Raw genomic sequence first — 25,028 nt, 5'->3', positions numbered from 1 at the left:
TGGTCACCATGTAAAGCCATTAATGTATTGATGAACGTCTCGAGCAAGAATCATTATAACTAATCACATTTTTAGTGCATATACAAGTGTAGAAGTTTGGATTGGGGGTGCGCAGCTTGTCTTGGCCACAGGTATGGGGTGCTTTAAGAAAAAAAGGTTAAAAACCACTGCCTTAGGGGGCCGACCCCCCAGTTTGGGAACCACTGTGTTAGCCAAAGGCTAGTGGTACCTGAAGATGCTCATGGAGGCGTAGGAGGAGACCTGCACGTAGGCCTCGTCCACAAAGACAGTCTTGAAGCAGGAGTAGGGGTAGCGGCACGTCAGGATCTCCTCGTAGAACTCAAAGATCTCGTGCAGGAAGCCCATGCTGTGCTTTAGCAGCGGGAGCAGCTGAGGCAGGCAGAAGTGGGTCACCTGATAAGACAGAAAGGTCACACAAAGGTCAACACCAACGCTTTCAGGCTGACAGAGAACTGTGTTGGTGCCGGATCTTGCACTTACGAAATGAACATTCGACTGATGAAGAACGCTGAAAATGACAGCTTTCGGGAAAACAAAGTAAACCGAAATAATGTTCAATATGACACCTATTTCACCTATGGGTCATTTCACGTGAAATCAGACACTTTGGGACCCGACCGACCCGGATTTCAATCATACTTGGTGTGCCTTTTCAGTAGCAAGGTAGCACCCCAGAACTGCATTGGTTTGAATCTGACACTAATATTAAGGGAGAAACAGACTAGGAAAGGTTCACATGTGAGGGTAGGACACTATACATTCAGCCTTGAATATATCAGTCAGTGTTAGTCACAAAAAGATGCCTGTGGTGTTGTTTGAAAGCTCTTTTCTGGCTCTACATAGTACACAATCACATTGGAATACAACTACTCTCAGAATATGAATTATGATAAATTGAAAAATTAAAAATTGAATATCTAAAAAACTCATATTTTAAAATGGCCAGTTCCTTTTCCAAACGTAGCCGGCAATGTCATGAGCAGCACCTTAAATGCTGGTGTTCGGTTTGTTTTTCATTTCAGAGAAGTTGACTCACAAATATGGCATCATACAGACCACTTACTAATAATATGGTAATACCATAGTAGCATCACATGACAAAACAAAAACAAAACAAAAATGGTCAGTGTCCATGGTCCCAGGTTTCAGAAACTAAGGCAGATGTCCATTTATACACACCAAATGATGATATGTGAATGTTTGAACATTCCTTCTCTGTGTACCTGTGCCATCTTCCCTTTACCGTACTTTAAAGAGATAATCAATGGCTACACTCTCATTTTGTACTCTACCAGTGCATTTGAAGCAGCAGCTGTGTCTTTTGTAGATAATGTATAAGTAAGTCCCGTTGCAGTTACAGGTTCCACTACCAGAAGCACATCCTGATGATCCATGACAGTCTATCTGGTCTGAAGGGAAAAGTGAAGGATGGAGATGGCCCATGAGGATGCAGGAAGTTCAGTTTCACCTCTCCAGTGCTCGGCATACATTCCTCAGCACATGCTAGCCACCAGTTGCCATCATATACAGCTACAACATACCCTTTGATGCTTGAAAATGTAACACATTCCTTTACTGAGCTCACTCTTTCAACTCTGCCTTCTCTGAATGCTCAAAATGGCCTAACTTCCACTGTGTCCATTGACAATGGGCAGAAGCTGTGTAGTTTTTGAGTACCTGGAATAGTTCTTGCAGATTCAAACCTTTTCAACAGGTTCTCAGCTTCATGATGGTACATCTCTGTTGTGGCAAACTGGCAATGGATGTTCTTGACATTATCCTTGACAAATTCAAACAGTTGGTATGGCGTTATAATTTAATTGTCAATAGGACGTTGCAGACTTGCTCGTGCAGCAAGCCATTTAACTGTCCCTCCAACGCCCTCACATGGACCTTTGCCATGTGATGTGGCAAAAAAGTGCCACTCTGCAGGTATGTGAAAATCTGCCTCGTGGTGGCACAAATTTGTTGTAATTTTAAGGTTCTTATATTGTGCAGGAAGTCTGCAACGTCCTATTGACAATTAAATTGTAACGCCATACCAACTGTTTGAATTTGTCAAGGATAATGTCAAGAACATCCATTGCCAGTTTGCCACAACAGATATGTACCATCATGAAGCTGAGAACTTGTTGAAAAGGTTTGAATCTGCAAGAACTATTCCAGGTACTCAAAAACTACACAGCTTCTGCCCATTGTCAATGGACACAGTGGAAGTTAGGCCATTTTGAGCATTCAGAGAAGGCAGAGTTGAAAGAGTGAGCTCAGTAAAGGAATGTGTTACATTTTCAAGCATCAAAGGGTATGTTGTAGCTGTATATGATGGCAACTGGTGGCTAGCATGTGCTGAGGAATGTATGCCGAGCACTGGAGAGGTGAAACTGAACTTCCTGCATCCTCATGGGCCATCTCCATCCTTCACTTTTCCCTTCAGACCAGATAGACTTGTCATGGATCATCAGGATGTGTTTCTGGTAGTGGAACCTGTAACTGCAACGGGACGTACTTATACATTATCTACAAAAGACACAGCTGTTGCTTCAAATGCACTGGTAGAGTACAAAATGAGAGTGTAGCCATTGATTATCTCTTTACAGTACGGTAAAGGGAAGATGGCACAGGTACACAGAGAAGGAATGTTCAAACATTCACATATCATCATTTGGTATGTATAAATGGACATCTGCCTTAGTTTCTGAAACCTGGGACCATGGACACTGACCATTTTTGTTTTGATTTTGTTTTGTCATGTGATGCTACTATGGTATTACCATATTATTAGTAAGTGGTCTGTATGATGCCATATTTGTGAGTCAAATTCTCTCTGAAATGAATAACAAACCGAACACCAGCATTTTAGGTGCTGCTCATGACATTGCCGGCTACGTTTGGACAAGGAACTGGCCATTTTAAAATATGAGTTTTTTAGATATTCAATTTTTAATTTTTCAATTTATCATAATTCATATTCTGAGAGTAGTTGTATTCCAAGGTGATTGTGTACTATGTAGAGCCAGAAAAGAGCTTTCAAACAACACCAAAGGCATCTTTTTGTGACTAACACTGACTGATATATTCAAGGCTGAATGTATAGTGTCCTACCCTCACATGTGAACCTTTCCTAGTCTGTTTCTCCCTTAATATTAGTGTCAGATTCAAACCAATGCAGTTCTGGGGTGCTACCTTGCTACTGAAAAGGCACACCAAGTATGATCGAAATCCGGGTCGGTCGGGTCCCAAAGTGTCTGATTTCACGTGAAATGACCCCTATGTATTATTCTCCTACTAGCTAAGACGTTCACATAGTATAGCATATTCATAACAAGTATACAGTATAGTACTGTATATTCATCACTAGTTAAGACATTCATATTTCAAATTATGTGAATTGTTTTGGAACACAGTGCATTTGGTTATAATGGACACAAAAAAATGTGTTTTCACTCCTAATGTGAACCTCATACTGTCCGACTTTCTGGTAAAAGTACTGTATGCCAACTGGAGCCAAAGGTGAGGATGGCCTATGTAGGACACTCACACCGAGCGTTCACACTGTGTAACCTGCTGGGTTCTCCATTACGACATCCTCTAGACTAGAACACTCCATTGAGACATCTCTGTGAATTAGGAGCAAACTAAACAGAACACAATCGCTTCCGTTACATGATACGCATTCCGTGCTTCCAAGGAAAAGTTCAACCAAGCTTGGAATGCATTGGCTATTTACTTTCAGGTGTTCCATAATAAATATCAGTGTCCACTGACTGTGAGGTGTCCTATCACTTCACACAATGCCCAAGCAGAGACATCGCTGTAAGATGCTCAGCACGTACGCTCTTCAACAACAGGCAGCTTTAGTTCTCCAAACAGACACCTAAGCCTAACAATACCTGAACTGAAATCTTAGTAATAAAACAAACAGTATCCTTATAGTTTAAAGATTTGAAAAAAATATAAACTACACTCTGTAAGCACATAGTTCAATGGGTCTGTGGTGGGTCTTGCTCATAGCTATTTAAAGGTAAACTAGAAATGCAAGAAAAAAGCATGTAAGGAAAAGTCCTCTTTCAACTACTATTACTGGGCCTGGGTTCAAAAGATCGAATTGCGATCCAATATCGATTTGCGTTCCAAAAGGGCAATATCGATTCACAACTTTGTGGATCGGTCTTTTGCAGATCATTATAGGCGCTATTTTCTCAACCACATCCTGTAGCTCTCTTCCACAGTTTCCCACTTATTTCTCACATACCAAGGTATTTCATGTTTGTGTGGGCATCAAAGGCTGAGATATTTAGGTTTTTATAGCTGGTCTTAGAATTCTAGGCATAAATGGGTTAAAGTGACAACCCAGCAATACAAAAGATCGATATCGAATTGAATCGAATCCATCGGATCGTGGATCAAATCGGATCGCAACCTTCTGGATCGGAATCGAATCGATCCAGGAAATTTGGATCGATTCCCAACCCTAACTATTACATAATTTCAACATTTGCAATGGAATATTATAAGTGAAAATGCATAAAAACCAGGCTTACTTCTACGCTGTACAGTAGGGGTGGGTATTGGCAAAGGGTTCACGATTCGATGCGCATCACGATACACATGCCACGATGCGATTCTATCACGATGCATTGCGATTCATGTACTACTGTGATGCATTGCGATATTTACTTCAGTAAATGTGTAAAATACAGCTTATTTGTCAGTTGCTGTGTGGCTTTCTTAAGTCGGTTCATTCTATTTAAGCATTCTATCATCTGGGATAGAGCTTACATCACAACAGAAATATTACCTATGCTCTACTGAACAAAATAACCCGTGTCAAATCGAATTTTATTGTTATCAAATAATCAATTGTCATGACTCCATGCAGTATATTGAGAAAATAAGTATCACGATACCTTGTCATGAATCGATGCATTGTATCGTGAGAGTAAGTATCGCGATGCATCGATGCAACGATTATTTTGCACACCCCTACTGTACAGTGCCACTGACCATTACTAATATTGCCATGCAAAATGTAGTACACTTTCGGGCATCCTTTCCAGCATATTTCTACAGGGAACGCATATTAACCCATTGTGTCCTGGAGTGGCATTTTTGAGATTTGAGCTGTTTTATTAAAATGTGTATGTAAGTTATAGCTGAATGAACACATTCTAGTGCAAAATTAAGGTTCTAGCTTTTACATGCAACTTATTTCATGTTTTGAGGTCCTTCAGAGGCTTTGATATTTAGGTTTTAATAGGGAGAGGGCACCTTTCCCCAAAAACGGCTCAGGCTAAAATGGGTTAAAGTAGAGAAAAATTGTGTGCCGAAAAGCATTTAACACAACTTTAGACTTGGCAATCTCCAGAACGTTTCAACTCTTTTGACAACAATGACCAGCTGCATAAATGAGCATATTCAAAGACATATCTATTGAATGAAAGATCATTATATTGTCATCATCACCGCACATCATGTGGCAGAGGGCATGCCATACCTCGTGCATGTAGGGGTCGACGAGGATCTCGAAGGGCCCGACGGCGAGGGAGATGTTGGGGGCGGCGGTGGGGATGGGCAGCATGTAGTGGTAGGTCTTCTTGCGCATGTCGTGGGTGTAGACGGTCTCCAGCAGGTCTCCACAGGACACTGCCACCATGGAGGCATCCACCGTGAACTCCAGCTTCCACGTGCACAGCTCCGAGTACGAGTCCACGCAGGGGAACCAGAAACTGCATCGGGGGCAAGAGGGAACATTGCATCGGTTAGATACGTACATAGATCAATCATTTCACAGCTATTGCATGATTTACATACAACGATCTTTGTGAATGTACAGAGTTACATCTGTTAGATATGTACGTAGTTACTGCATGATTTGCACACAACGATCTTTGTGAATGTTCACAGTGCCCATTAAATAAACTGATAAATATCTAAAAATATTACACTACATGGCATTGTGTTTGTTATAACAGTGTCTGTTACTAAGGAGTTGTTATTAGGGCTCTGCCTGACCATGTACAGTTACTGTACCTAGTGTGCCCTACAATAAACCAAGCTAAACAAAACTCTTGCCAGGCAGGTACCGAATGAATAATATACATAGTCTGACACCTCATATGCATTAGCAACAACAGCAGTCAAAGAATGTTTTAAGTTATGTTGTAGAAAAGGCCTCTGCTAAGTGTAATTTAATGTAATTCAAGGTCATGAAACATAGACTGTATACAATATGACTGTGTCATTGCATACAGTCTATGTCATGAAATGTAAATAAAGGCTGTCTGGAGAGTGCAATAATAATGTACAGGGATAGTGTCGTCAGGGATGGATTATGACTCCATGGGCCCCTGGGCCAGAAAATAAGAAAGGCCCCCCTCCAAGGGTATCGCTAGTTCACAAAAACATTCAGGGTTTTAGGCCATATGTTTGAGACCCTAAGTTGTTGGGGGTTCAGGAGGTTGTCCCCAGATAAAACTAGAAAACATGGTTGTTAAAAGTGTGATTTTAATAAGAATGGAAAGATAGAGGCTTGGGCTTCAGGGCCCCCTTGACTGATGTTGGCCCCTGGGTCTGGGCCTGGTAGGCCTGTGCAGTTATTGCCCTTGGGTGTCGCATGTTGTACCGTGTGGAGTTCTGGTAGCCGAAAGAGAAGATGTGTGCCCCCCTCTCCGCCATGCTGCCCTCTACGTCGGGCACGACGAAGTGCAAGCCCCCCTTGGGCTGGTCCAGCGAAAACTCAATGTACACTTTCAACACCTTCATCTCTGATGGCACAAAATAACAGTAGGACATAACAGAGAGGAAACGTGCATCAGATAACAGAGGAAACATGTGCATCAGATAATGACAAACACATATATTGTATATGTATAGCTGAAAGCACTTTTCTGTACTGTATATAATAAATATAAATAATACATATAAATAATATCACACATGCATGCAGTTTACAGTATATATAAGGGGAGACAAAATTAAAAGAATCAAACACCAGGGTACACCGAAAATTGTATATGCCAGAGAGAGGTACATTTATGATGAGCTATGATGTGCTCACAATTTCTCCCCAAAAGGATCCTGGCAGAGCTTGTGATTGCGATCATCCAAGACATACTATGGTATCTCAATCCAAGTCTCACCGTCTCCTTGTTTCCAGAGCTCGGAGGGCACCTTGATGCACAGCTCTCCATTGCCAGCATCCGGGTCCACAGCACTCACGGCGGCCGTGTAGGCACTGGAGAAATAATTAAGGTTCCTCCTGCAGAGACACAGGTATAAAAACGTGTTACAATTGGCAAGAGATGACTTAAATAACAACTTCTCGTCATGTATGTGAAATTGAGCAAAAACAATGTCAGCAGTTGTCACAAGCTATGCCTGTATTCAGCCACTACTGCTCATATTACTAATACGCAATGCCTGTGCAGTTGATAAGCATTGACATTAATATGATGTCTGAATGAACATTATATTATTATGGATGATGTCAAACTTACTGTTTGGACTCATGGTGACAGACTTCTAAGGTTGGGTCATTGTAAATGAATGGCGCCTCCAAGTCATTGACCCGTACTCTGTATATGCGACACTGCTTGCTGTTGAGTTTGATGCGGTTCAGGTTCACAACAGTGGGGAATATAGTGAGCTCCACATAGCCCTAATGAGGAAACAAAACAACAGATGACTTGTGCAAGGATGGAATGCTTTAATCAGAAAACTAAGTAACTGTATGATGGGAAATGCAGGTCATGTCAGTGTATGTATGGGGGAGCCCACTGTCAGACTTACTATCACAGACTTCCTTTGGAAGTTGATGTTGTTTATGCACACCACCTGGTGGGTTGTATAGAGGGGAAAGAAAAATAGCGATTATTTTGAGGACTGATTTGTTTTATAAACAGTAGTAATGAACTATATTGACAACAACTGTGTAAACACTACAGTTGACATCTGACTTTGCAATGCACTGTAGACGTGAAGTCATGCACACCAAAACACACACATACACACGTCTGTGAATGGAAGAAGGAATTGGTACTTATAATTTATATGGTCGTGGGCTCTCAAAACCCTTGTCTTTCTTCCTGTTCATCTTTGAAGTTGAAACAGTCAGACGTCGACGTTCACCGCATAGGTAAACAAGATGGGTCGCCTGCTACAGCAAAATCCACGAGTGTTCTGTACTCATCCGTGTTGAGACTTCTTCTTCGTATAGCTATGCCAAGATATTGCATGCATCATGCATGTGCAATAACACAGAAAAATGCAACCATTCATAGGCAGTTCAGCAGTCGTTGTTTCCAGTCAGAGGGTTGGTCCATTCACGATGGTGATGTAGTGAGCCAATATGCACGCAGAACTCAGGTTAAAACCCCCGTTTCTTCACAAAGCCAACGGCACAGCAGTATATGATTTATCTCCCTGCCATAACATGTGAAGACAGATAAACCGCAAATACAGTAAATGTACTGTTGTTGTCTGAATGTACTTCTCAAAACAATGCACACTTCCTCCAATCGCAAGCAGCCATTTTGGCAATAACCTTTGACCTCCCGCCCAAAAAGAAAACACTTTAGAATGAAGCACGGTTTCTCCTTCAATCGTACGTCGCCCTCCACTGGCGTGGTGGCTAATCACAACTCGTTTGTACTTTCATAATGCTTTGTAGCCTACCCACCGCTACGCGTGGGCAATTCTATTAAAGTCCTGGACATGTCATAATAATAAACAGTGCTCTAAATTAACACCAGCCAACCGGTGGTAATACTTAAGTTTGGCTGGTAGAAAAGACCAATATACTAACCACTTTGATCAATTAGTGAGGTTTGCTTGGCTATGAGATTAACATATACCAGCTATTTTGTCTGGTCATGAAAAAAGTTAATTTAGGGCCCTGATAATAAAGACATTTTTAACTAAACCCTTTGGAGTGCCTTGGTGAAGAAAAGTTTTTTCTCTTTTCAAGCAACTTTTTTGACATTGAACCTTGAGCCGAAGAGCACCCACACCACAAAAATACCTTTTTCATCTTTCTAAAGGGACTGAGCACGCCTCTGACTTCCAAACATACCCACCGGGGTACTTAAAAAAAAATTTCATCAGGGTTGCAATACGTTTAGGGTTCCAATAATAAACAAACACAAAATACACGCGCACATTTTCATACATTTTGTTTTTTATTATAAACAGACAATATACATAATGGCGACACAAAATGGAACATTTTAATGACGTGGAGAGGAGTATGTTCAGGTTTGCACAGGCCTTCTGGAGTTGTACACTTTAGCGCCGTTTTGCAGTGAAGAGCGTGCATATTTTGTAAGTAGCGCTCCAGTTGTCTGCTTTTCTCCACATAGATCCCTGTCAAAATACACAGTCCAATCAGAAAATGATACAACATAATGGCTTACAAAAATGTCACTGTGCAAAAGCCTCAACATCAAGCTGAGTAATAAGTAATATTACGTTAGCCCTTTTCAACAAGTTCCATTTCAATGCAAAGCAAGGTAAAAAATTGCCAATTTGAGGCTTTTATACAGAAAATGTCACTCACAGACATTGTGGATAGAGCTAAGCCTACCACCAAGGCACTGAATAGTTTAAAGGTTGAAGGTGTCTGCTGTCACATGAAAAGGGCCTGTGATACCAGTAGGACTGCCATCAGTCAAGACCACTTTTCTGTTTGTACACAGATGTGACATAATCGGTCTGCACACGCATTGTTGGAGCAGAATTGACCATGTGCCGCACATTTGTAAAGAAACTAGCCAAGAGTTTTGATTTTTTTTTCGAAATAAGAAAATGGATGGTCACGATAACTTCAGATATGAAGTGGGCGCCACAGACACGTGCATTCCTGATGGTGTCCTTAGTCCAGTGGCTACGTTTAATTTCATGCAACCACAAACATCTCCTATGCTTCTGGGACAGCCTATTCCCTCTTGGAATAGCATAACAAGTGTACTTTTAGGATCTCTATTTTTTACAACCGTACAAGCTTGTGGACGGCAGGACTTTTCGCTTTAGGGTCTGCACTGTCTGTGTGTGTGTTTGAGCCAACAATGCGCGCGCAGTCAGTGTGACGCCATAATTTCTAAACAGGTCTATACTCACTCTATATAGGGGGCGATGTCTGCCTCTGTCCACTTCTCTCTCATGCTGAAGAGGCAGTTGAAGCGCTCCAGCGTGTCCTCTGGTAAATCTTCCACCCTTAGCAGAGAAATGGTGTGAGTAGCTGTGCTACGGTCCACCAGCGCCAAGCCCTTCAAAACATACAAACAAATATTATTCCATCAGTATGTATTAAGTTCATTATGTCTAACTGTTTAACTCAAACACTTAGGGTTTTCTTATGCCTTAAGACATGTAAAAGTTTTTATCTTTTACCTGACATGTTTCGACGGTGTTACGTCCGTCTTCATCAGAGGGTCACTGTGATGTTGATGAGTGACGTGCTTTAAAAACAGCTGATGTTGTTGTGGAGGTGTGACCTCCCTGCCAATAATAATTATTCTCCTGTCATTATTGGCAGGGAGGTCACACCTCCACAACAACATCAGCTATTTTGAAAGCACGTCACTCATCAACATCACATTCTGATGAAGACGGAAGTAACACCGTTGAAACATGTCAGGTAAAAGATAAAAACTTTTACATCTCTTAAGGCATAAGAAAACCCTAAGTGTTTAAATTATTCCATCAGTGTTAAATTAATTCATAATTGCTCCATTTCCCATTTTATAGACCTACTGGGTACATTTTTAGTTTGTCAGTCCAAACCATAAATGTACATAAAAAACACCACCTGTGAAGTAACACAAAGGAGCTTTCCTTTATCAGTACCTTACTGTGTTTAAAATATATGTAACTGACTGTAAAATACTGTGGGGGATGCTAGCCATGTTTTCCTGTGTGATGTACAGATACATTTGTGTTGCAGATAATGTGTGCCCTTATGTGGATTATACTCATTAAAAAAGTGTTGTTGACTGTGACTGTTGACAGTGGCTATTGACTAACATGGAACATGTCTTGTACTTTGCGTGTGTGTGTGTGTGTGTGTGTGTGTGGGGGGGGGGTTCTCCCCCTGAGCAGTTCGAGTGAGGACTTCATGTATGTGCTTTCTATTTTGTTTATATGGTCATGGTCAAGGTTAGGAAAGGTCTGTCTCTCACGCTGAGGTGGTCTGGTGAGGTCTTTACATTACATTACACTTTTAAACAAAGCAACTTACAATCATAATCATAGCATACAACACTTGCAGATACAAAATGCACAGGAAATATACAGAACAATTTTTCATGTAATGCATGTGCTTTGCATTTTGTTTGTAGGGTCATGGTCAAGAAGGCGGTGTCTCTCACCCTGAGCTGGCCATGTGTGTGTGTGTGTGTGTGTGTGTGTGTGTGTGTTTTGTATTTAGTTTGTATAGTCATGGTCAAGATGGCCGTGTTCCTCATCCTGAGCTGGTCGTGTGTGTGTGTGTGTGTGTGTGTGTGTGTGTGTGTGTGTGTGTGTGTTTTGTATTTCATTTGTATAGTCATGGTCAAGAAGGCCGTGTTCCTCATCCTGAGCTGGTCGAGTGTGTGTGTGTGTGTGTGTGTGTGTGTGTGTGTGTGTGTGTGTGTGTGTGTGTGTGTGTGTGTGTGTTTTGTATTTTGTTTGCAGGGTGTCATGGTCAAGAAGGCCGTGTTCCTCACCCTGAGCTGGTCGAGTGTGGTCTTCATGCCGTCTGGAACGCTCTGCTGCCAGACCTCCTGGAACTCGGCCAGGCTGAACTTGACAGCGTTCTGCAGGATCATCTGAGCAGTGGCCCGGCAGATCTTCGCCTCGTCCAGAGAGAAATGCACCTCCCCATCTCAACATAACACAACAAATACAAAAGGGCACAACAATCACACAATTAGCACAGCACAAATGTTCATCGCTGCCATTTTTTAGCACACCAAAACAAATGCTCCTAGTGGAATCTAAGGAATAGAAAAAATAGCAATAGAAACAATGTTCATGGTGACATTTGCTAAAATGTAGTGTTACTTGAGACTGATTTGCAGGACAGAATCAACAGAAAAGATGAAAGATAAATATGGCTTACCATCTGTGGTGTAACGCCTGCCGTAACAGTTCAGGCAATGCTCTATCATATCCCTGAACCAGAGAGGGGACAACAATGATGATTAGTGTGACCTAATCAAATCTTAGGCACACTGTATACATTTTTTAATGATCACTTCGTAACAAAAAGACTAATAAAACATATTTGGAAGACCTCTGAACAACACATATCTTGTAAATATACCACTACAGTACAAAGTCAAAGATCAGATTGGAAGAAACCATGTGTATCAGGTGTCTGTGAAAAAGTATAGAATTTCCTTACGTTGGTTCCAGACAGCCAAGTTCCTGAAGACAGGTACTCAAGGGAACTTCAGTGAGCGACCACGACTCCGAATCCACTAGCTGAGTTATGTGTCCCAACACCTTCATTTCGTAACTGAAATCCAGCATTCTCCAGAAGCCTACAGAGCAAACACATGTTTAAACCATACGCCCAAAAATGACAACAAATAAAAAACAATTTCAGGATCTGTATATAAAAGGTGATGGGGATATGGAGTGATTAAGAATTATTGAAGGGGAAGGCTCTCACCATCTATTTCACAAGCATTAATTTTCTGGAGGCTGGAGAAGAGCTCCTCTTCACTGGCCTGGATCCTCTCCAGAAGCTCTGCAGAGGTGTACTTGGAGAGAAACAAAAACAAGTCATACTTCCCCTTACTTTTGTTTTCAAACGTTCAGTCAAACTTTCTGCTACATCAATTAGATACAGTGTAATAAATGTGCAATAGTATTGGTAGATTTTTAGATTAGGTAAAATTGTATTGCCTGCAACACATGAAACAGAAAATGTTCTTTGACGTGGCTCCAGTCATTCTCATGGACATTAGACAAGACTTGACTAAACAGGATACAACAAGACAAGACAATGTATGCCGAGGCTGGATAGCTGGCCATTGTTCATCTTTAGTATCCCTAGTAGTATAACATGTTCCCACTGTATATTACAGTGGGGATGTTTTTTTGTTTGTTTCACGCTACCATCAGGGCATTAACTTAACACGGCCAAATGATGGTGAAAATTCAAGTTGGCTGGTAAAAAAGAGAACGTACAAACCACTTTGACTGATAGCGCCTCTATGTGTGGGGCTAGTAAGAGCTCACATCTACAAGCCAAATTGGCAAGTGATGAAAAAATGTAAAGTTATACTTTGTAGACATGGTTACCATTATGTCGGTTACAACAATGGGGGTAATTACTAGGGCTGTAACGATACACTTAACTCACGATTCGGTTCGATTATGAGTAAAAAGTGTGATAGTTTATAGGTAGAATAGGTAACAAGAGGCTACTAATATTTTTTTTTAATTTTTAAAAAAGATTAAATATAATAATGATGATCTGAAGCTTGGAAGCACTATCACTTCATATCATGTGGTCGTTTTCTGGACTGCAGGGCAACAATACTTTGAAAGGGCGTATCACGATACTGCCTTCTTGCATCACGATACAGTATTGTGAGTCTGTGTATCACGATTTCTCGGTTCGATACAATATCGTTACAGCCCTAGTAATTACCAGTTGTTCTGGCTCTCGCGGCTGTTCTTCTGTGCGTAGCGGTGGGCCCTCATATGGCTGCTCCATCAAAAGCTTCTTCAGTTTCTTCAGCTTGGGGCGCTGCAGCTTCAGTTCCCAGTAGCAGCTGGAGAAGCCCCACACCTGAGAGATTTACAGGAACACAGTCGACTCGTCACGGCACAGTCGAGTGGACACTTTTTAGTCTTGGAAATACAATGAAGATGAACCAGCACCATTAGCACATGTGCACTTACTGGTTGGTATAACTATGCACTAAGTCGTATCCAGTCTTTCTGCTATACACATTAATAAACATATAATATAGAGTTCTGTCTGTCTGTCCGTCTCTGTCTCTCTCACTCACACACACACACACACACACACAACAACAACAACAACAACGGTGTTGGCTTGACTTGGAAAGTAGTGGGGACATTAATATGGCAAATTGCCCATAATTTTTGCATTGTATTTGTAATAAAGTGGTGGGGACAAGCTAGGTTCATCTCAAAAGTGGTATGGGCATGTCCCCATCATCCACACCTAAAATGACACACCCTACACCCACACCACACGACATCTGACCTCTGCATGGACCAGCTGAGAATCCTTTGGCTCGTCCTTCATCTGATCAGCTGTCTTGCATCCAGGCACAAACAGCAGCAAGTTGGATGTGTCTGCTATCTTGAGGTCGTACGTTTTGTCATCACTGCACAGAATGGCGTGCTCATTTTTGTCCCCTCTGATGACAAGGCTGAAAACAAATGCGTGAGTGTTTACTAAAGCTTTTCACGACAGTGCTTAGAGAAGTCTGGCCTGACTTCAGTACAGTCGCAGTGGCATTGGATAACTAACAGTCGAAGACTACTTCAAAACACACAAGGGATGATAACTCACAGCAATTTCAGTGTCATTACATGATAATAACTATGATATGCAACGTTGATATGGCTTCACCATTCCTTTCCTTCAATAGATTACGCGTAGTTATAGTGAAGTGCATACCTCTTCCCAGCTTCAATGTGTTTACAAAGTGTCTCGTCCAGCTCCATGAGGCAGTAATCCGCCGACGACACGTTTTCCCCAAAAGACAAGCAGTGCGTAACGGACTGCAAATCCTCTGGCTTGAGTTTTGCGATCTCAAGTGTTGCCTGTACCTCTTCTAACGTCCTCATTGTGTTAACAGAGAGTCTGACCAGTACAATACAACGAAAACATACACCTGATGATGGCCGTGCGTCGTCCTTCCTGCACTTAAGTTTTCCCGCAATATTGGCCGCCGGATATCCAAGTGTGAATGACAGTTTCTCTAACCAATGAGAACTGGCAAGGCGTTGTCTCATTGGACACTATTGGATACTTTCCCTTTTGCGTTACACACTCTATCCAACAGAGGGGGCAAGAGTATTAAAAAATAATTTATACCGGTAATCAGCGCCAAATGAACAGCTCTGATTTTATTTTATAGTAGTTTTGCTATGTGTTTGGATGTAAAACATTGCAAGTTCTGATACAATAGTGGTTGAGGAACTTGCACATGACCATGTGAAGGAACTGCTATTTATCACATTGATTGTAGCCTATATTAGAACAATCAATGGTCACATTCAGTGTTTATTGTTCATTCTTTGAAAGGCTTTGATAGCAATCTGTCAAGCGTCCTTTCATTTTTCTTTCATTGCAGCACATCGTGAAAAAAAAAACAATTGTTTTCATCTATTTAAAAATACTTGTATTGTTTAGTGTCTAAAATGATCCAATGAAAAACATCAAATTTCCCCAACACCCCGCCTACTGGAGCAACTCCCCCTTGACGGTGGCTCGCGCCCTGCGCTCGCTCTTCACCGTGGTGCAAAACGTGCTTCCAGTGTCAAGTAGTAAACAATTGGTCAAGAGAAGGGATGCTTTCGCACGCCTCTGTTGATGTCCACTGGCAAGGTGGTGCTTGTATTTAACCTGAAATTGACAGAAGACTTAGTAGCTGTCATTTCAGCCATGGAATACCTGGGATAGATTTGATCAATGAAATATTGTTCAAAGTTGATGATTCAGTTCTGTTTTGTGGACACAGTCAAGATTTGCCTTTTTGTATTCGTGTGATGCGACTTCTTTTTCAACCATGCCCATCTCTCGTCAACATTGGATCTAATTTGTAGTCACTGTTGTGATACCCTTACATGCTCAGTTCCAGAGGCAGTTTGAAGGTAATTTGTTGCTGTTTTTATTTTTTATCCTTCATTCATAGACAGCAATGGGCGCGACCCAATTCGAATGAGAAGCTAATCATCCGTTGCTTCTGCAATCCATTTTGACAGGTGGTCATTCATTCAACATCACACTGTAGTACTGGCTGTGCGATAGTAGTTATACATAAAAATGGATGGTTTATTCAATAACCATTTGCATCCATCTGTTTAACCCATGTAAGGGACCAGCCTGCTCGCCCGCTGGCTTTTTGTTGTAGCTGCTACATAAATGTGAAAGCGCTACTGTACACAGGGATCACGTGCAAATGAATGACCGAGCGTGCACTGACCCAACGTAACGTCTCAAATTATCCCCATTTTCAGCCCCGGTTAGTTGTGTCATTTGCTGTGATTTGTGTTCTCTCCCATTATGTTTCTAGCACCAGAAATGGACAACATCCAGACTAGCATGCAGAAGAAGGCTGCAGAGCTGGAACGTATGGCCGAGGTGTTGGTTACAGGAGAGCAGTTGAGGTAGGTGTGGGAGTGGGAGTAGCGATGTTATGTACTCCGTGCTGCACTGTAGCCTTCTCCCACCACTGCGGCTCTGCAAACAAAGGCGTGTTGAGCCAATCCGTCATACTGACAGTAACAATACGACTTGACAGCTTGGGCAGCGTGCACAATGAGTTATGTTTATGAAATTATTATGCATTGTGATATATATTAATGTGCCATTATCTCGGCTCAGTGACCTTCGCCTATCATTCCACACAGTGAAGACCCGTGAACGTTTCGGATGACACCAGATGCCAGTAGTCTCTGAACTTAAATCATTTGACAGGTAGTCGTAGAGTTAAATTGGTGATAATTTAGGTCACTTGTGTCAGGTTACCTCTCCATTGACCCAGTGGTTGGACTTGGCTCTGACCTTGTGTGGCTCAACAGAGTGCATGAAACAGCAGATTAGTGGAGAGAACAATGGGTGAATAATACTGTTTAATAATTAACCCCAGGAAATGTTTGAATTTGTTTAATAGAACATTTTCAGGTTAAGAAGATATCCATATTGCATAACTGGAGAAGGAAATATATTGATGCCACATATACATTCTGATTGTGTGCATCATGCAGAGAGGACAGTTGACTGTTATTGCCTGGCATGCGGAAAACATTATCTTTTCTTTCACCAAACTCCTGTACGTATTAAACAGTTTGTTTGGGGCACCTAGGCTATCCGAGATTTATTGAGAGAGAAAAAAAGGCACACTGACAATAGAACCTGCTCATTGAAAAATGGTCTGGAATATGACAAATAATTGTTGTTGTGTATTTATTATTATGTTCTATTTTGTAAACATTTTACTTTACTTTGTTCCATTTCACTGTGTGTGTTCATTCATTGGTTCCTTGAAAGCGCACTGTATGCCATATGCAGTGTCATGTGATTCTACCTCGTCCAGTGAATTGCAGACAATATTGGTTTGAAGTACTGCCGTCCAGCCAGTCATAATTTCCCCCATGGGGGACAATAAAGCTACTACTTCTACTACCTGAAATGCAGAGTGCATGACCCACAAACAGAGGGACACCTGGCCAAGTGTATCACAATCTTTTCTGGCGCAGAGAGCCACTTTGGCTGTCACCTCATGTGCAGGTGCCAGTGATTCACCTCTGGTCTCTCTAAAGTGAATTATGTGGCATGCAGTGCCACCAGAATACCACATTTCCGCAGTGTCCCCATTTAAAAAAAACAGCAGACAGACACTCATACATAGGCTAAGTAGAGCTTTAGCTACTGTACCTACATAAAAAAAATGAACAGTGCTTAGAGTGGAGCTTTTTCAAATTGCTAGTAGATGTATTTTTTTCAAATGCAATTAATAAATGTTTTTTTTTAATCAGTCTTTAAAACTTATCTAAATATGACTCAAAGTGCAACTATCTAAAAACGACTCAAAGTGCATCTCAGACTTTCACCATAAAAGCCATTTTAATGTAGTAATATGTAAGCTTACTGAATGCAGCAAGAATAGAGCAGTGTCTAGAATCCTGCTGGAGAGAGGAGGCAAAGGAAACTACTGTTGCAACTGTTCAAATCCCCATGGCGAGATATTTGAGATGAGTTACATTACAATAACCGCCATGAGTTTTGCAGGGCTGATAGTATTCAGGCTCCATGCCTGATTTCAGGCTTGACAGAGTTTGCAAAAATAAAAACAATGATAATAATTAGCCATTAGGTTATTCTTATCTCAGAAATTGTTACAGGTTCAGGGTTTTCTTCTACTATCAGGCTTAAATAATGGTCATAGGCTATTAAATGTTTGAATAATGTGTCAAAATAGGCCTACGTTATGTCACTATGCAGTATCTTGTCAACATCGTTAGAGCAGGGGAAAAAGTTCAGGCTCAGGATTTTTTTTCACCATCACCCCTGGTTTTGGGCCTTTTTAAAATGAGGTCTTGTCAGAGTCAGGGGAACGTGAAATAGTGCCTGTATATAACTTAAATCGAAATTTCAATTTAAAAATGAGAAGACATGCCCTCTGACCTGTCCTGTGGTGCCCCAGACTGCATCTGCATGTGTGTGTGTGTGTGTGTGTGTGTGTGTGTGCGTGTGCGTGTGCGTGTGCGTGTGCGTGTGCATCCATGTGTGTGCATCCATGGCTGAAGTGCCCTTGAGCAAGGCACCTAACCCCACATTGCTCCAGGGACTGTAACCAATACCCTGAAAAATAATAACTGTAAGTCGCTTTGATGTGTTGCGTCCCAGGCTGCGTCTGCATGAGTGTAAGGTGATTAAGGATCGACGGCACCACCTGAGGACCTACCCCAACTGCTTCGTGGCCAAGGAGCTCATTGATTGGCTGCTCGAGCACAAGGAGGCCTCGGACCGCGACACCGCCATGAAGATCATGCAGAAACTACTGGACCAGAGCATCATCCACCACGGTAATATTCACACATTACATTACATTACACTACATTACATTACTGGAGCATCATCCACCACGGTAATATTCACATTATAGATACATTACATGACATTACATTACTGAAAAATCATCCACCACAATATTATTCACACAAGATACATTACATTACATTACTGGAGCATCATCTACCATGGTAATGTCTGTGTGTGTGTGTGTGTGTGTGTGTGTGTGTGTGTGTGTGTGTGTGTGTGTGTGTGTGTGTGTGTGTGTGTGTGTGTGTGTGTGTGTGTGTGTGTGTGTGTGTGTATGTGTGTGTGGCGGGGGGTAAGAGAGAGTGTGTGGGTGTGTGTATGTTAACTGATGTAAGGCCTGGCATTTTGCTATACTCAGATTGCTACATGTTTTCTACAATGTGCAATAATGTGTATTACGTCTTTGTGTATGTCTTGTATCTATGTATCTATGTAAGCTGTCAGACACCTTAATTTCCCTCGGGATTAATAAAAGTACTCCACTCTACTCTACTATAATGTTCTCACAAGATACATTACATTACTGAACCAGAATCTAGTAACAAAGATATACGCTTCACTATCGGACGTGTGTAACTTAAGATACACCTAGAACCTTCGTTTGCAATGGCGACGTTGTGATTTTTACATTTTCCGTGGATCATGTGCATGGTTCATACAACTTTATTGCAAACAAAGATTCTATGCGCATCTTACACGTGTTACACACGTCCGAATAGACGCTTGACCAGTTCCACAGAATTCATGGTCACCCTATCAGCCAATTGGAAAAGAGAATTCAGTTGCAAAGGCAGATCACTTGAATTACTTGAGCATCATACACCACCATGGTACAGTACTAGTAACGCAGGCTACATGACATTGTCCTGACATTAAACTGTCCTCCTGTACAGTACTACTATGTACTTAGCTCAGGTCTGACTGGCGCTATGGAGTGGAGGTATCAATCTTAAATAACAATGCATGGTATGTTCTACAAAGTCAATGCAACGCTGACTCCCCAAGAAAGTCAAGCTCTTGTATATTTTCTTTGTCATGAGGCTATTGATCAGTTGTTATATCTAAGACAAGTACAGCAAAACAAAGCCTGTTCTTGTAGGTGTGTTTGTTTGTTGTTTTGCACTTACCTTTCCTCACCATCCTGTCCAATCAGTGACCAACACCTGTTTGTTTGTTTATTTACTCTTCTGTGCAGTGTGTGATGAACACAAGGAGTTCAAAGACATGAAGCTGTTCTACCGCTTCCGCAAGGACGATGGCACCTTCCCATTGGACAATGAGGCCAAGGTCTTCATGCGAGGACAGCGGCTATACGAGAAGTATGTCTGCCCTTGACTTTGCGTTTATTTTCCTACTTTCCCTTTCCTTCTAGTTTTTCTCACTGCCCTACTGCTGATTTACACTTGTGAAGCAAAGCTTTTTACTTTTTTGGGGGTGGGGGAGGTAAGGGGGGTGTCGTTGTGTAAACACAGGATGGGGCTGATATGGTGTTGCAGCCATGTCGTCTTAAAGCCAAACTATGGAGAATTTGGATGGCCTTGTTTAGTGTTCATGTTATAAATGCCTTATATCACTGTAAAAGGGTGCATAGCACTATCCTTTATCATCAATAGATATCTACTGATTACTGTTGTTGGAGCATGTGTGAGGTTACTTCTGTTTAAACTTGTAGACACCACTGCTATACGTATATACAGGTTTTAAGAATGTAAAGGAATTTGTTGGCTTATCTGGTGAACTGTTTCAACTGTGAAAGGATGTTTGACGTAGTATTACACAATGATTGAAAGAGGTATGTTGTGTGTGTGGGGGGGAGGTCATTTATTGAATATTCTTTGTCAACATATTAGCTTATCTTTGTATACATGTGTGGTTTACTGTCATATCTTATGGCCAGACAGGGAAGGAATGTAGTCAAAGTGGAAATGACAACAATGTTTTCACACTTTCTAGACCAGGCCAGTGCCCCATGATAATGGAGCTCAAAGTAATAACTCACAAAGGTCAATGGGGCTTTGTGGGAAGCATTTGGACTCAAAGCTACCGTGCTTGTCTTTGGATTTTGGACCTCTCCAGACCTTGTTAACCAAGTTGTCTCTCATTCTGTTTTAATTGAATTCGCTAAAACTCAGCAAAGCTGGCTTGTTGTCAAATTCGTGTCGAAACTCAATGGGCAGAAAAGAACATGAACATGCTGAGTCAATTAAATTGACATCCTCAAGTTGACTAAGCAGTTCCTGTCTTGTTTGTCCCTGTCACTACTTCTGTGTCTTGTTGTTGTCGTCATGGTTGTCTGCCCGCTTTGTTTATCAGCCGCCGCGCTTGTACATCTAGTTTCTGCACATCTTCCGCAAGTTAATTGTTTCCAGGGAAACGCAGGTTTTCAGCAGATTGGAGAAGCACCTCTCGGCTTGATCTATTAAAGTGACCTCCGCTCACCTGCGCCTGGCAGCCTCTCCGCCACTTAGCATCTAAACAGAACAGGAAAATCAATCAAGCTTAATGAACAACAAGAAGTGCATTGCACATTACATGACTGCAATAAGTCTGATTCATCCAAGTCATGTTCACACAACCTGTGAGCAACTGGACCTGAGGCTTCACAAAGAAGTCCAACTGCTCACAGCTTCAGTCATTCATTGCACATGACACTCACACCGTAAAGCACTTTTATCTAAAGGGACTTAGCATGGGCGTAGTTTATTGGGTGGAAGATGGGGACATATCCATACCACATTAATACAAGATAATTTGCCAAACGTACCCACCACTTTCCAAACCAAACCTATTTGGGGCTTACAGTTAGATACAGGCTTCAAGTAGGCTACAGCCCCTGGAGCCATGTAGGGTTAGATGCTATGCTTTACTAGCCAGGCCACACCCTCCTAGTGACGCAACACCTTCAGCGTTGCTTCTAGTCAGGCCAGGAGGAGTACAAATATCGTTTCTGAGCTCCAGGAAAAATTGGGAACTCTTCCCACTTTGTCAGGAAGCAAACAACCGGTAGCAAACCAAGGGGAAACGTTTGGGAAATGTTAATTGTTATGCACTTGGTCAGACCAAGTCTTGAAGAGATTTGAAAGCTGATGATAATCAGGCTAATGCTTTACTGGGAACAAGATTCAAATCTGCCACTCCTTGATCCCAAGACCAGCTCCCCAACCATTAGGCAACGGCTGTCCAATAATCTGTGTGTCCCTCACGTTTTGTTTTTGTTTCACTCGGAAACGGTTGAAGTGAAGTGAACACTGCAGCTTGGGTTATAAGTTGCAAAAGAACTCTGCTCTGTTGTGTTGCAATATTCTGCCTCAGGGTTATGTTTGGACATGTCAGAATGTAATAACACAATGTTGCCTGCCATGCGTAGATATCAAGCAGATGCATTACAGGATCAGAAACTGTTCACAAAAAAATGTCTAGATTAGTAGACGTTGCTGCAGATTGAAGCATTATAAATTGTTAAAAAAAAGTCTAGCTCACCTTTTACATACAAACTCTTTTAACCCCCTTAAGACATTACCCCTGTTTTAAATAAGCTGTTACCAGAATGGCAATGACCAAGTCGTAATATTACTAAAGGCCCTGTGCACTAGTGGTGTCGTAGCAGTGTACTATGGTAGTTCGTTTTTTTCAGTTACTATTACAACATCTGGCCAGTGGCAGGACGGTGTCTGGTAAGGCTACAAAGGGATGTGTTATGGAAATGTCTTACAGGTAGCTGTCAAGTGTGTCAGAAATGTTCAGCTTCTATGAACATTGTGTCTTGCTACCCCTGTGCTGATGTCAGATTGGGGAATATATTAGGGCTAGCTCTGTCTGACTCTGTGTTGAACATTTATGGTTGGCTTGTGCCTCTCCTTGTTTTTGGCCATTTCCATGTGCAGTGAGTATGAATTGTGAAAATGGGCCAGTATGATGTACATGATATAAAGGTGAAAAACATCCCTATATGAAAGTAAAGAAGACTGGCAAGAATACGTACATAGAACAGATGTCATGGCACATTGATTTTGTGCAAAGACCATAATGAACATGTCTTTATTTCACATAGACCTACAGACACACATAATATGTGTTCTAACTTGGTGAGAATGAGTAAAGCATGTCTGTAGCATCATAATGTGCGTTAGTCCATAAGTGGGATGCCTTAGTATTTGTTGAAAATCCTTAACTAACATATCGTAGTACTACTACAATATTGCACTATGTCTATGGTAAGGCATAACGGCTTCATCATTGCCATTCTGGGCCCTACCGTGGCCTAACGGTAGGGCACTCGTCTACCGACCAGCGTTCGATTCCCGGCCCAGGTCCTTTGCCGGCCCATCCCCGTCTCTCTCTCCCCACTCGCTTCCTGTCACCATCTTTGCTCTACTATCATAAATAAAGTCAAAAAGACCAACAACATATCTTTTTAAAAATCATTGCCATTCTGTCAACAATAAAATTAGGACAGGGACCTTGCATTATAAGAAAGAAATAAAAACACAGAAACTCAATCCTTGACATTCCTCTGGGGGTCAGAACAGCTGGTCCAGTGACCTAGTCAGTTGTGGTCTACGTGCATTTCTCCCGCTTTTCAGAGACATTACAAATGACTTTGTACATTCACAAACCCAATCATCTCTTTTAATCCTCCTGTTGTCTCCTTATGCAACAGACAGACAGACGAGCGTGGCACAGATTCAGATGGCTGCTGGTCTATATTTAACATGTAGCTCTGAGTGCATGGTGTGAATGCAAATAATATGGGTCACGTCAGGTCATGTGTCAGGGCGAGCCGCCCCACAGGCCAAGATGGAATACTGGTTCTGAGGTGTGTGTGTGTGTGTGTGTGTGTGTGTGTGTGTGTGTGTGTGTGTGTGTGTGTGTGTGTGTGTGTGTGTGTGTGTGTGTGTGTGTGTGTGTGTGTGTGTGTGTGTGTGTGTGTGTGTGTGTTCTTGTTTATCTGAACATCTGTGCTCATTTCTTGTAATGTGTGCAATAGCCAAGTATCTTCACTGCCATGTTCCATAATAGACATCTGTTGTAGGTGTCTAATATTATATCAGTAGCTGCATATGCTGCTTGCTACAGGGCTCTGCCTGTGTGTGTTTGGGTCTGCTACCACTCCCAAATGCTCCAGTGCTGCCAACAAAGCCGACTAGCTCACTCACTCACGGTGACAATTTATTGCTTGGGGATGAAGCAAGTCCAGGAAAGGAAAGGTATGGCAAGTTTATTTCTATGTGCAGACGAGCACATTTCATATACAGAAGCAGTTCAACGAACAATAAGTCAGCAAAATACGAACAAAAAACCCACAGCAAATGAAATAGCGATAAGTCTGATGGAGTGGTGCACAACAAGCCTTGCCTTTTTATGTAGTGGACAGATTCCTACATTTGATACCCCAGAAGGTCAAGGTTTGAGTCCGGGGCAGCTCAACACCCCTATGCTACATATGGTGTCAGAAGTGAAGTGGCTTATTTGTGAGGGCCGTCCTGCTGTGTTAGCCATACCGAGGGACCCCAGGATAGACAACCCGGGTGCTAGGGACCCCAGGATAGACAACCCGGGTGCTAGGGACCCCAGGATAGACAACCCGGGTGCTAGGGACCCCAGGATAGACAACCCTGGTGCTAGGGACCCCAGGATAGACAACCCTGGTGCTAGGGACCCCAGGATAGACAACCCTGGTGCTAGGGACCCCAGGATAGACAACCCTGGTGCTAGGGACCCCAGGATAGACAACCCGGGTGCTAGGGACCCCAGGATAGACAACCCTGGTGCTAGGGACCCCAGGATAGACAACCCTGGTGCTAGGGACCCCAGGATAGACAACCCTGGTGCTAGGGACCCTATCATGGAATGCGGGACATCCTGGATGGGTGAAGTATGGTGGGAGGTACGTGGGGGACGCCCAGATTGTTTGACGTGTACAGTACTATATCGGTAGGGACACATACACGCGAATTTGCGAACTTTGCCATTCATTCCTATGAGAGAGGCGAAGGCAAGCGATGGCAAGCGAACAGGAGCGAAGCGAAGCGAAATTATTAAAGAAAGTTTAATGTTATGCAAATGAGGAGCGAATTCGCCTGCCGCGGCCCAATCAAATCAACAACATAACTGTTGCGGGTGGGCTTTGTTACATAAACGAGTCTGGCTCTTTGTTGCCGCGGTCAGAGCACCAGTTCTGTACCCCAGAAGGTCTGGGTTTGAGTCCCGCCAG

At 42.2% G+C, this 25,028-nt stretch overlaps 3 protein-coding genes across 6 annotated transcripts in view; 1 reads left to right on the top strand and 2 right to left on the bottom strand.

Moving 5' to 3' along the window:
• Window positions 1-8,538, bottom strand: part of taf2 (TAF2 RNA polymerase II, TATA box binding protein (TBP)-associated factor) — a 39,877-nt gene extending 31,339 nt beyond the window's left edge. For all 3 annotated transcript variants that reach the window (XM_063186087.1, XM_063186095.1, XM_063186101.1), the window contains exons 1-7: window positions 8,064-8,538; window positions 7,810-7,864; window positions 7,518-7,678; window positions 7,161-7,279; window positions 6,644-6,785; window positions 5,516-5,747; window positions 230-414 (exon numbers count right to left, since the gene is read on the bottom strand). In XM_063186087.1, coding sequence (XP_063042157.1) covers window positions 230-414; window positions 5,516-5,747; window positions 6,644-6,785; window positions 7,161-7,279; window positions 7,518-7,678; window positions 7,810-7,864; window positions 8,064-8,113 — 944 coding nt within the window. In that variant the 5' untranslated portion in view covers window positions 8,114-8,538. The remainder of the gene's footprint in view (window positions 1-229; window positions 415-5,515; window positions 5,748-6,643; window positions 6,786-7,160; window positions 7,280-7,517; window positions 7,679-7,809; window positions 7,865-8,063) is intronic.
• A 636-nt stretch (window positions 8,539-9,174) lies between these two features.
• dscc1 (DNA replication and sister chromatid cohesion 1) lies at window positions 9,175-14,953 on the bottom strand. The gene is made up of 9 exons (XM_063214685.1): window positions 14,663-14,953; window positions 14,243-14,411; window positions 13,658-13,798; window positions 12,671-12,761; window positions 12,401-12,539; window positions 12,116-12,168; window positions 11,721-11,878; window positions 10,135-10,283; window positions 9,175-9,381 (listed from the first exon to the last, which is right to left on the bottom strand). The coding sequence occupies exons 1-9, from the start codon at window positions 14,830-14,832 to the stop codon at window positions 9,270-9,272; spliced, it is 1,182 nt and encodes a 393-aa protein (XP_063070755.1). The 5' UTR covers window positions 14,833-14,953; the 3' UTR covers window positions 9,175-9,269.
• Window positions 14,954-15,514: 561 nt separating this feature from the next.
• Window positions 15,515-25,028, top strand: part of deptor (DEP domain containing MTOR-interacting protein) — a 51,044-nt gene continuing 41,530 nt past the window's right edge. The window contains exons 1-4 of one of the 2 annotated variants that reach the window (XM_063186077.1): window positions 15,515-15,861; window positions 16,284-16,377; window positions 18,620-18,798; window positions 20,010-20,133. In XM_063186077.1, coding sequence (XP_063042147.1) covers window positions 16,292-16,377; window positions 18,620-18,798; window positions 20,010-20,133 — 389 coding nt within the window. In that variant the 5' untranslated portion in view covers window positions 15,515-15,861; window positions 16,284-16,291. Of the gene's footprint in view, window positions 15,862-16,273; window positions 16,378-18,619; window positions 18,799-20,009; window positions 20,134-25,028 lie in introns of those variants that run through there. The other variant, XM_063186069.1, reaches the window with a different exon arrangement.

This window comes from Engraulis encrasicolus, chromosome 2 (genome assembly GCF_034702125.1).
Source record: "Engraulis encrasicolus isolate BLACKSEA-1 chromosome 2, IST_EnEncr_1.0, whole genome shotgun sequence".
NCBI classification, from domain to species: Eukaryota; Metazoa; Chordata; class Actinopteri; order Clupeiformes; family Engraulidae; genus Engraulis; species Engraulis encrasicolus.
This window is presented reverse-complemented; position numbering and strand designations above follow the sequence as displayed.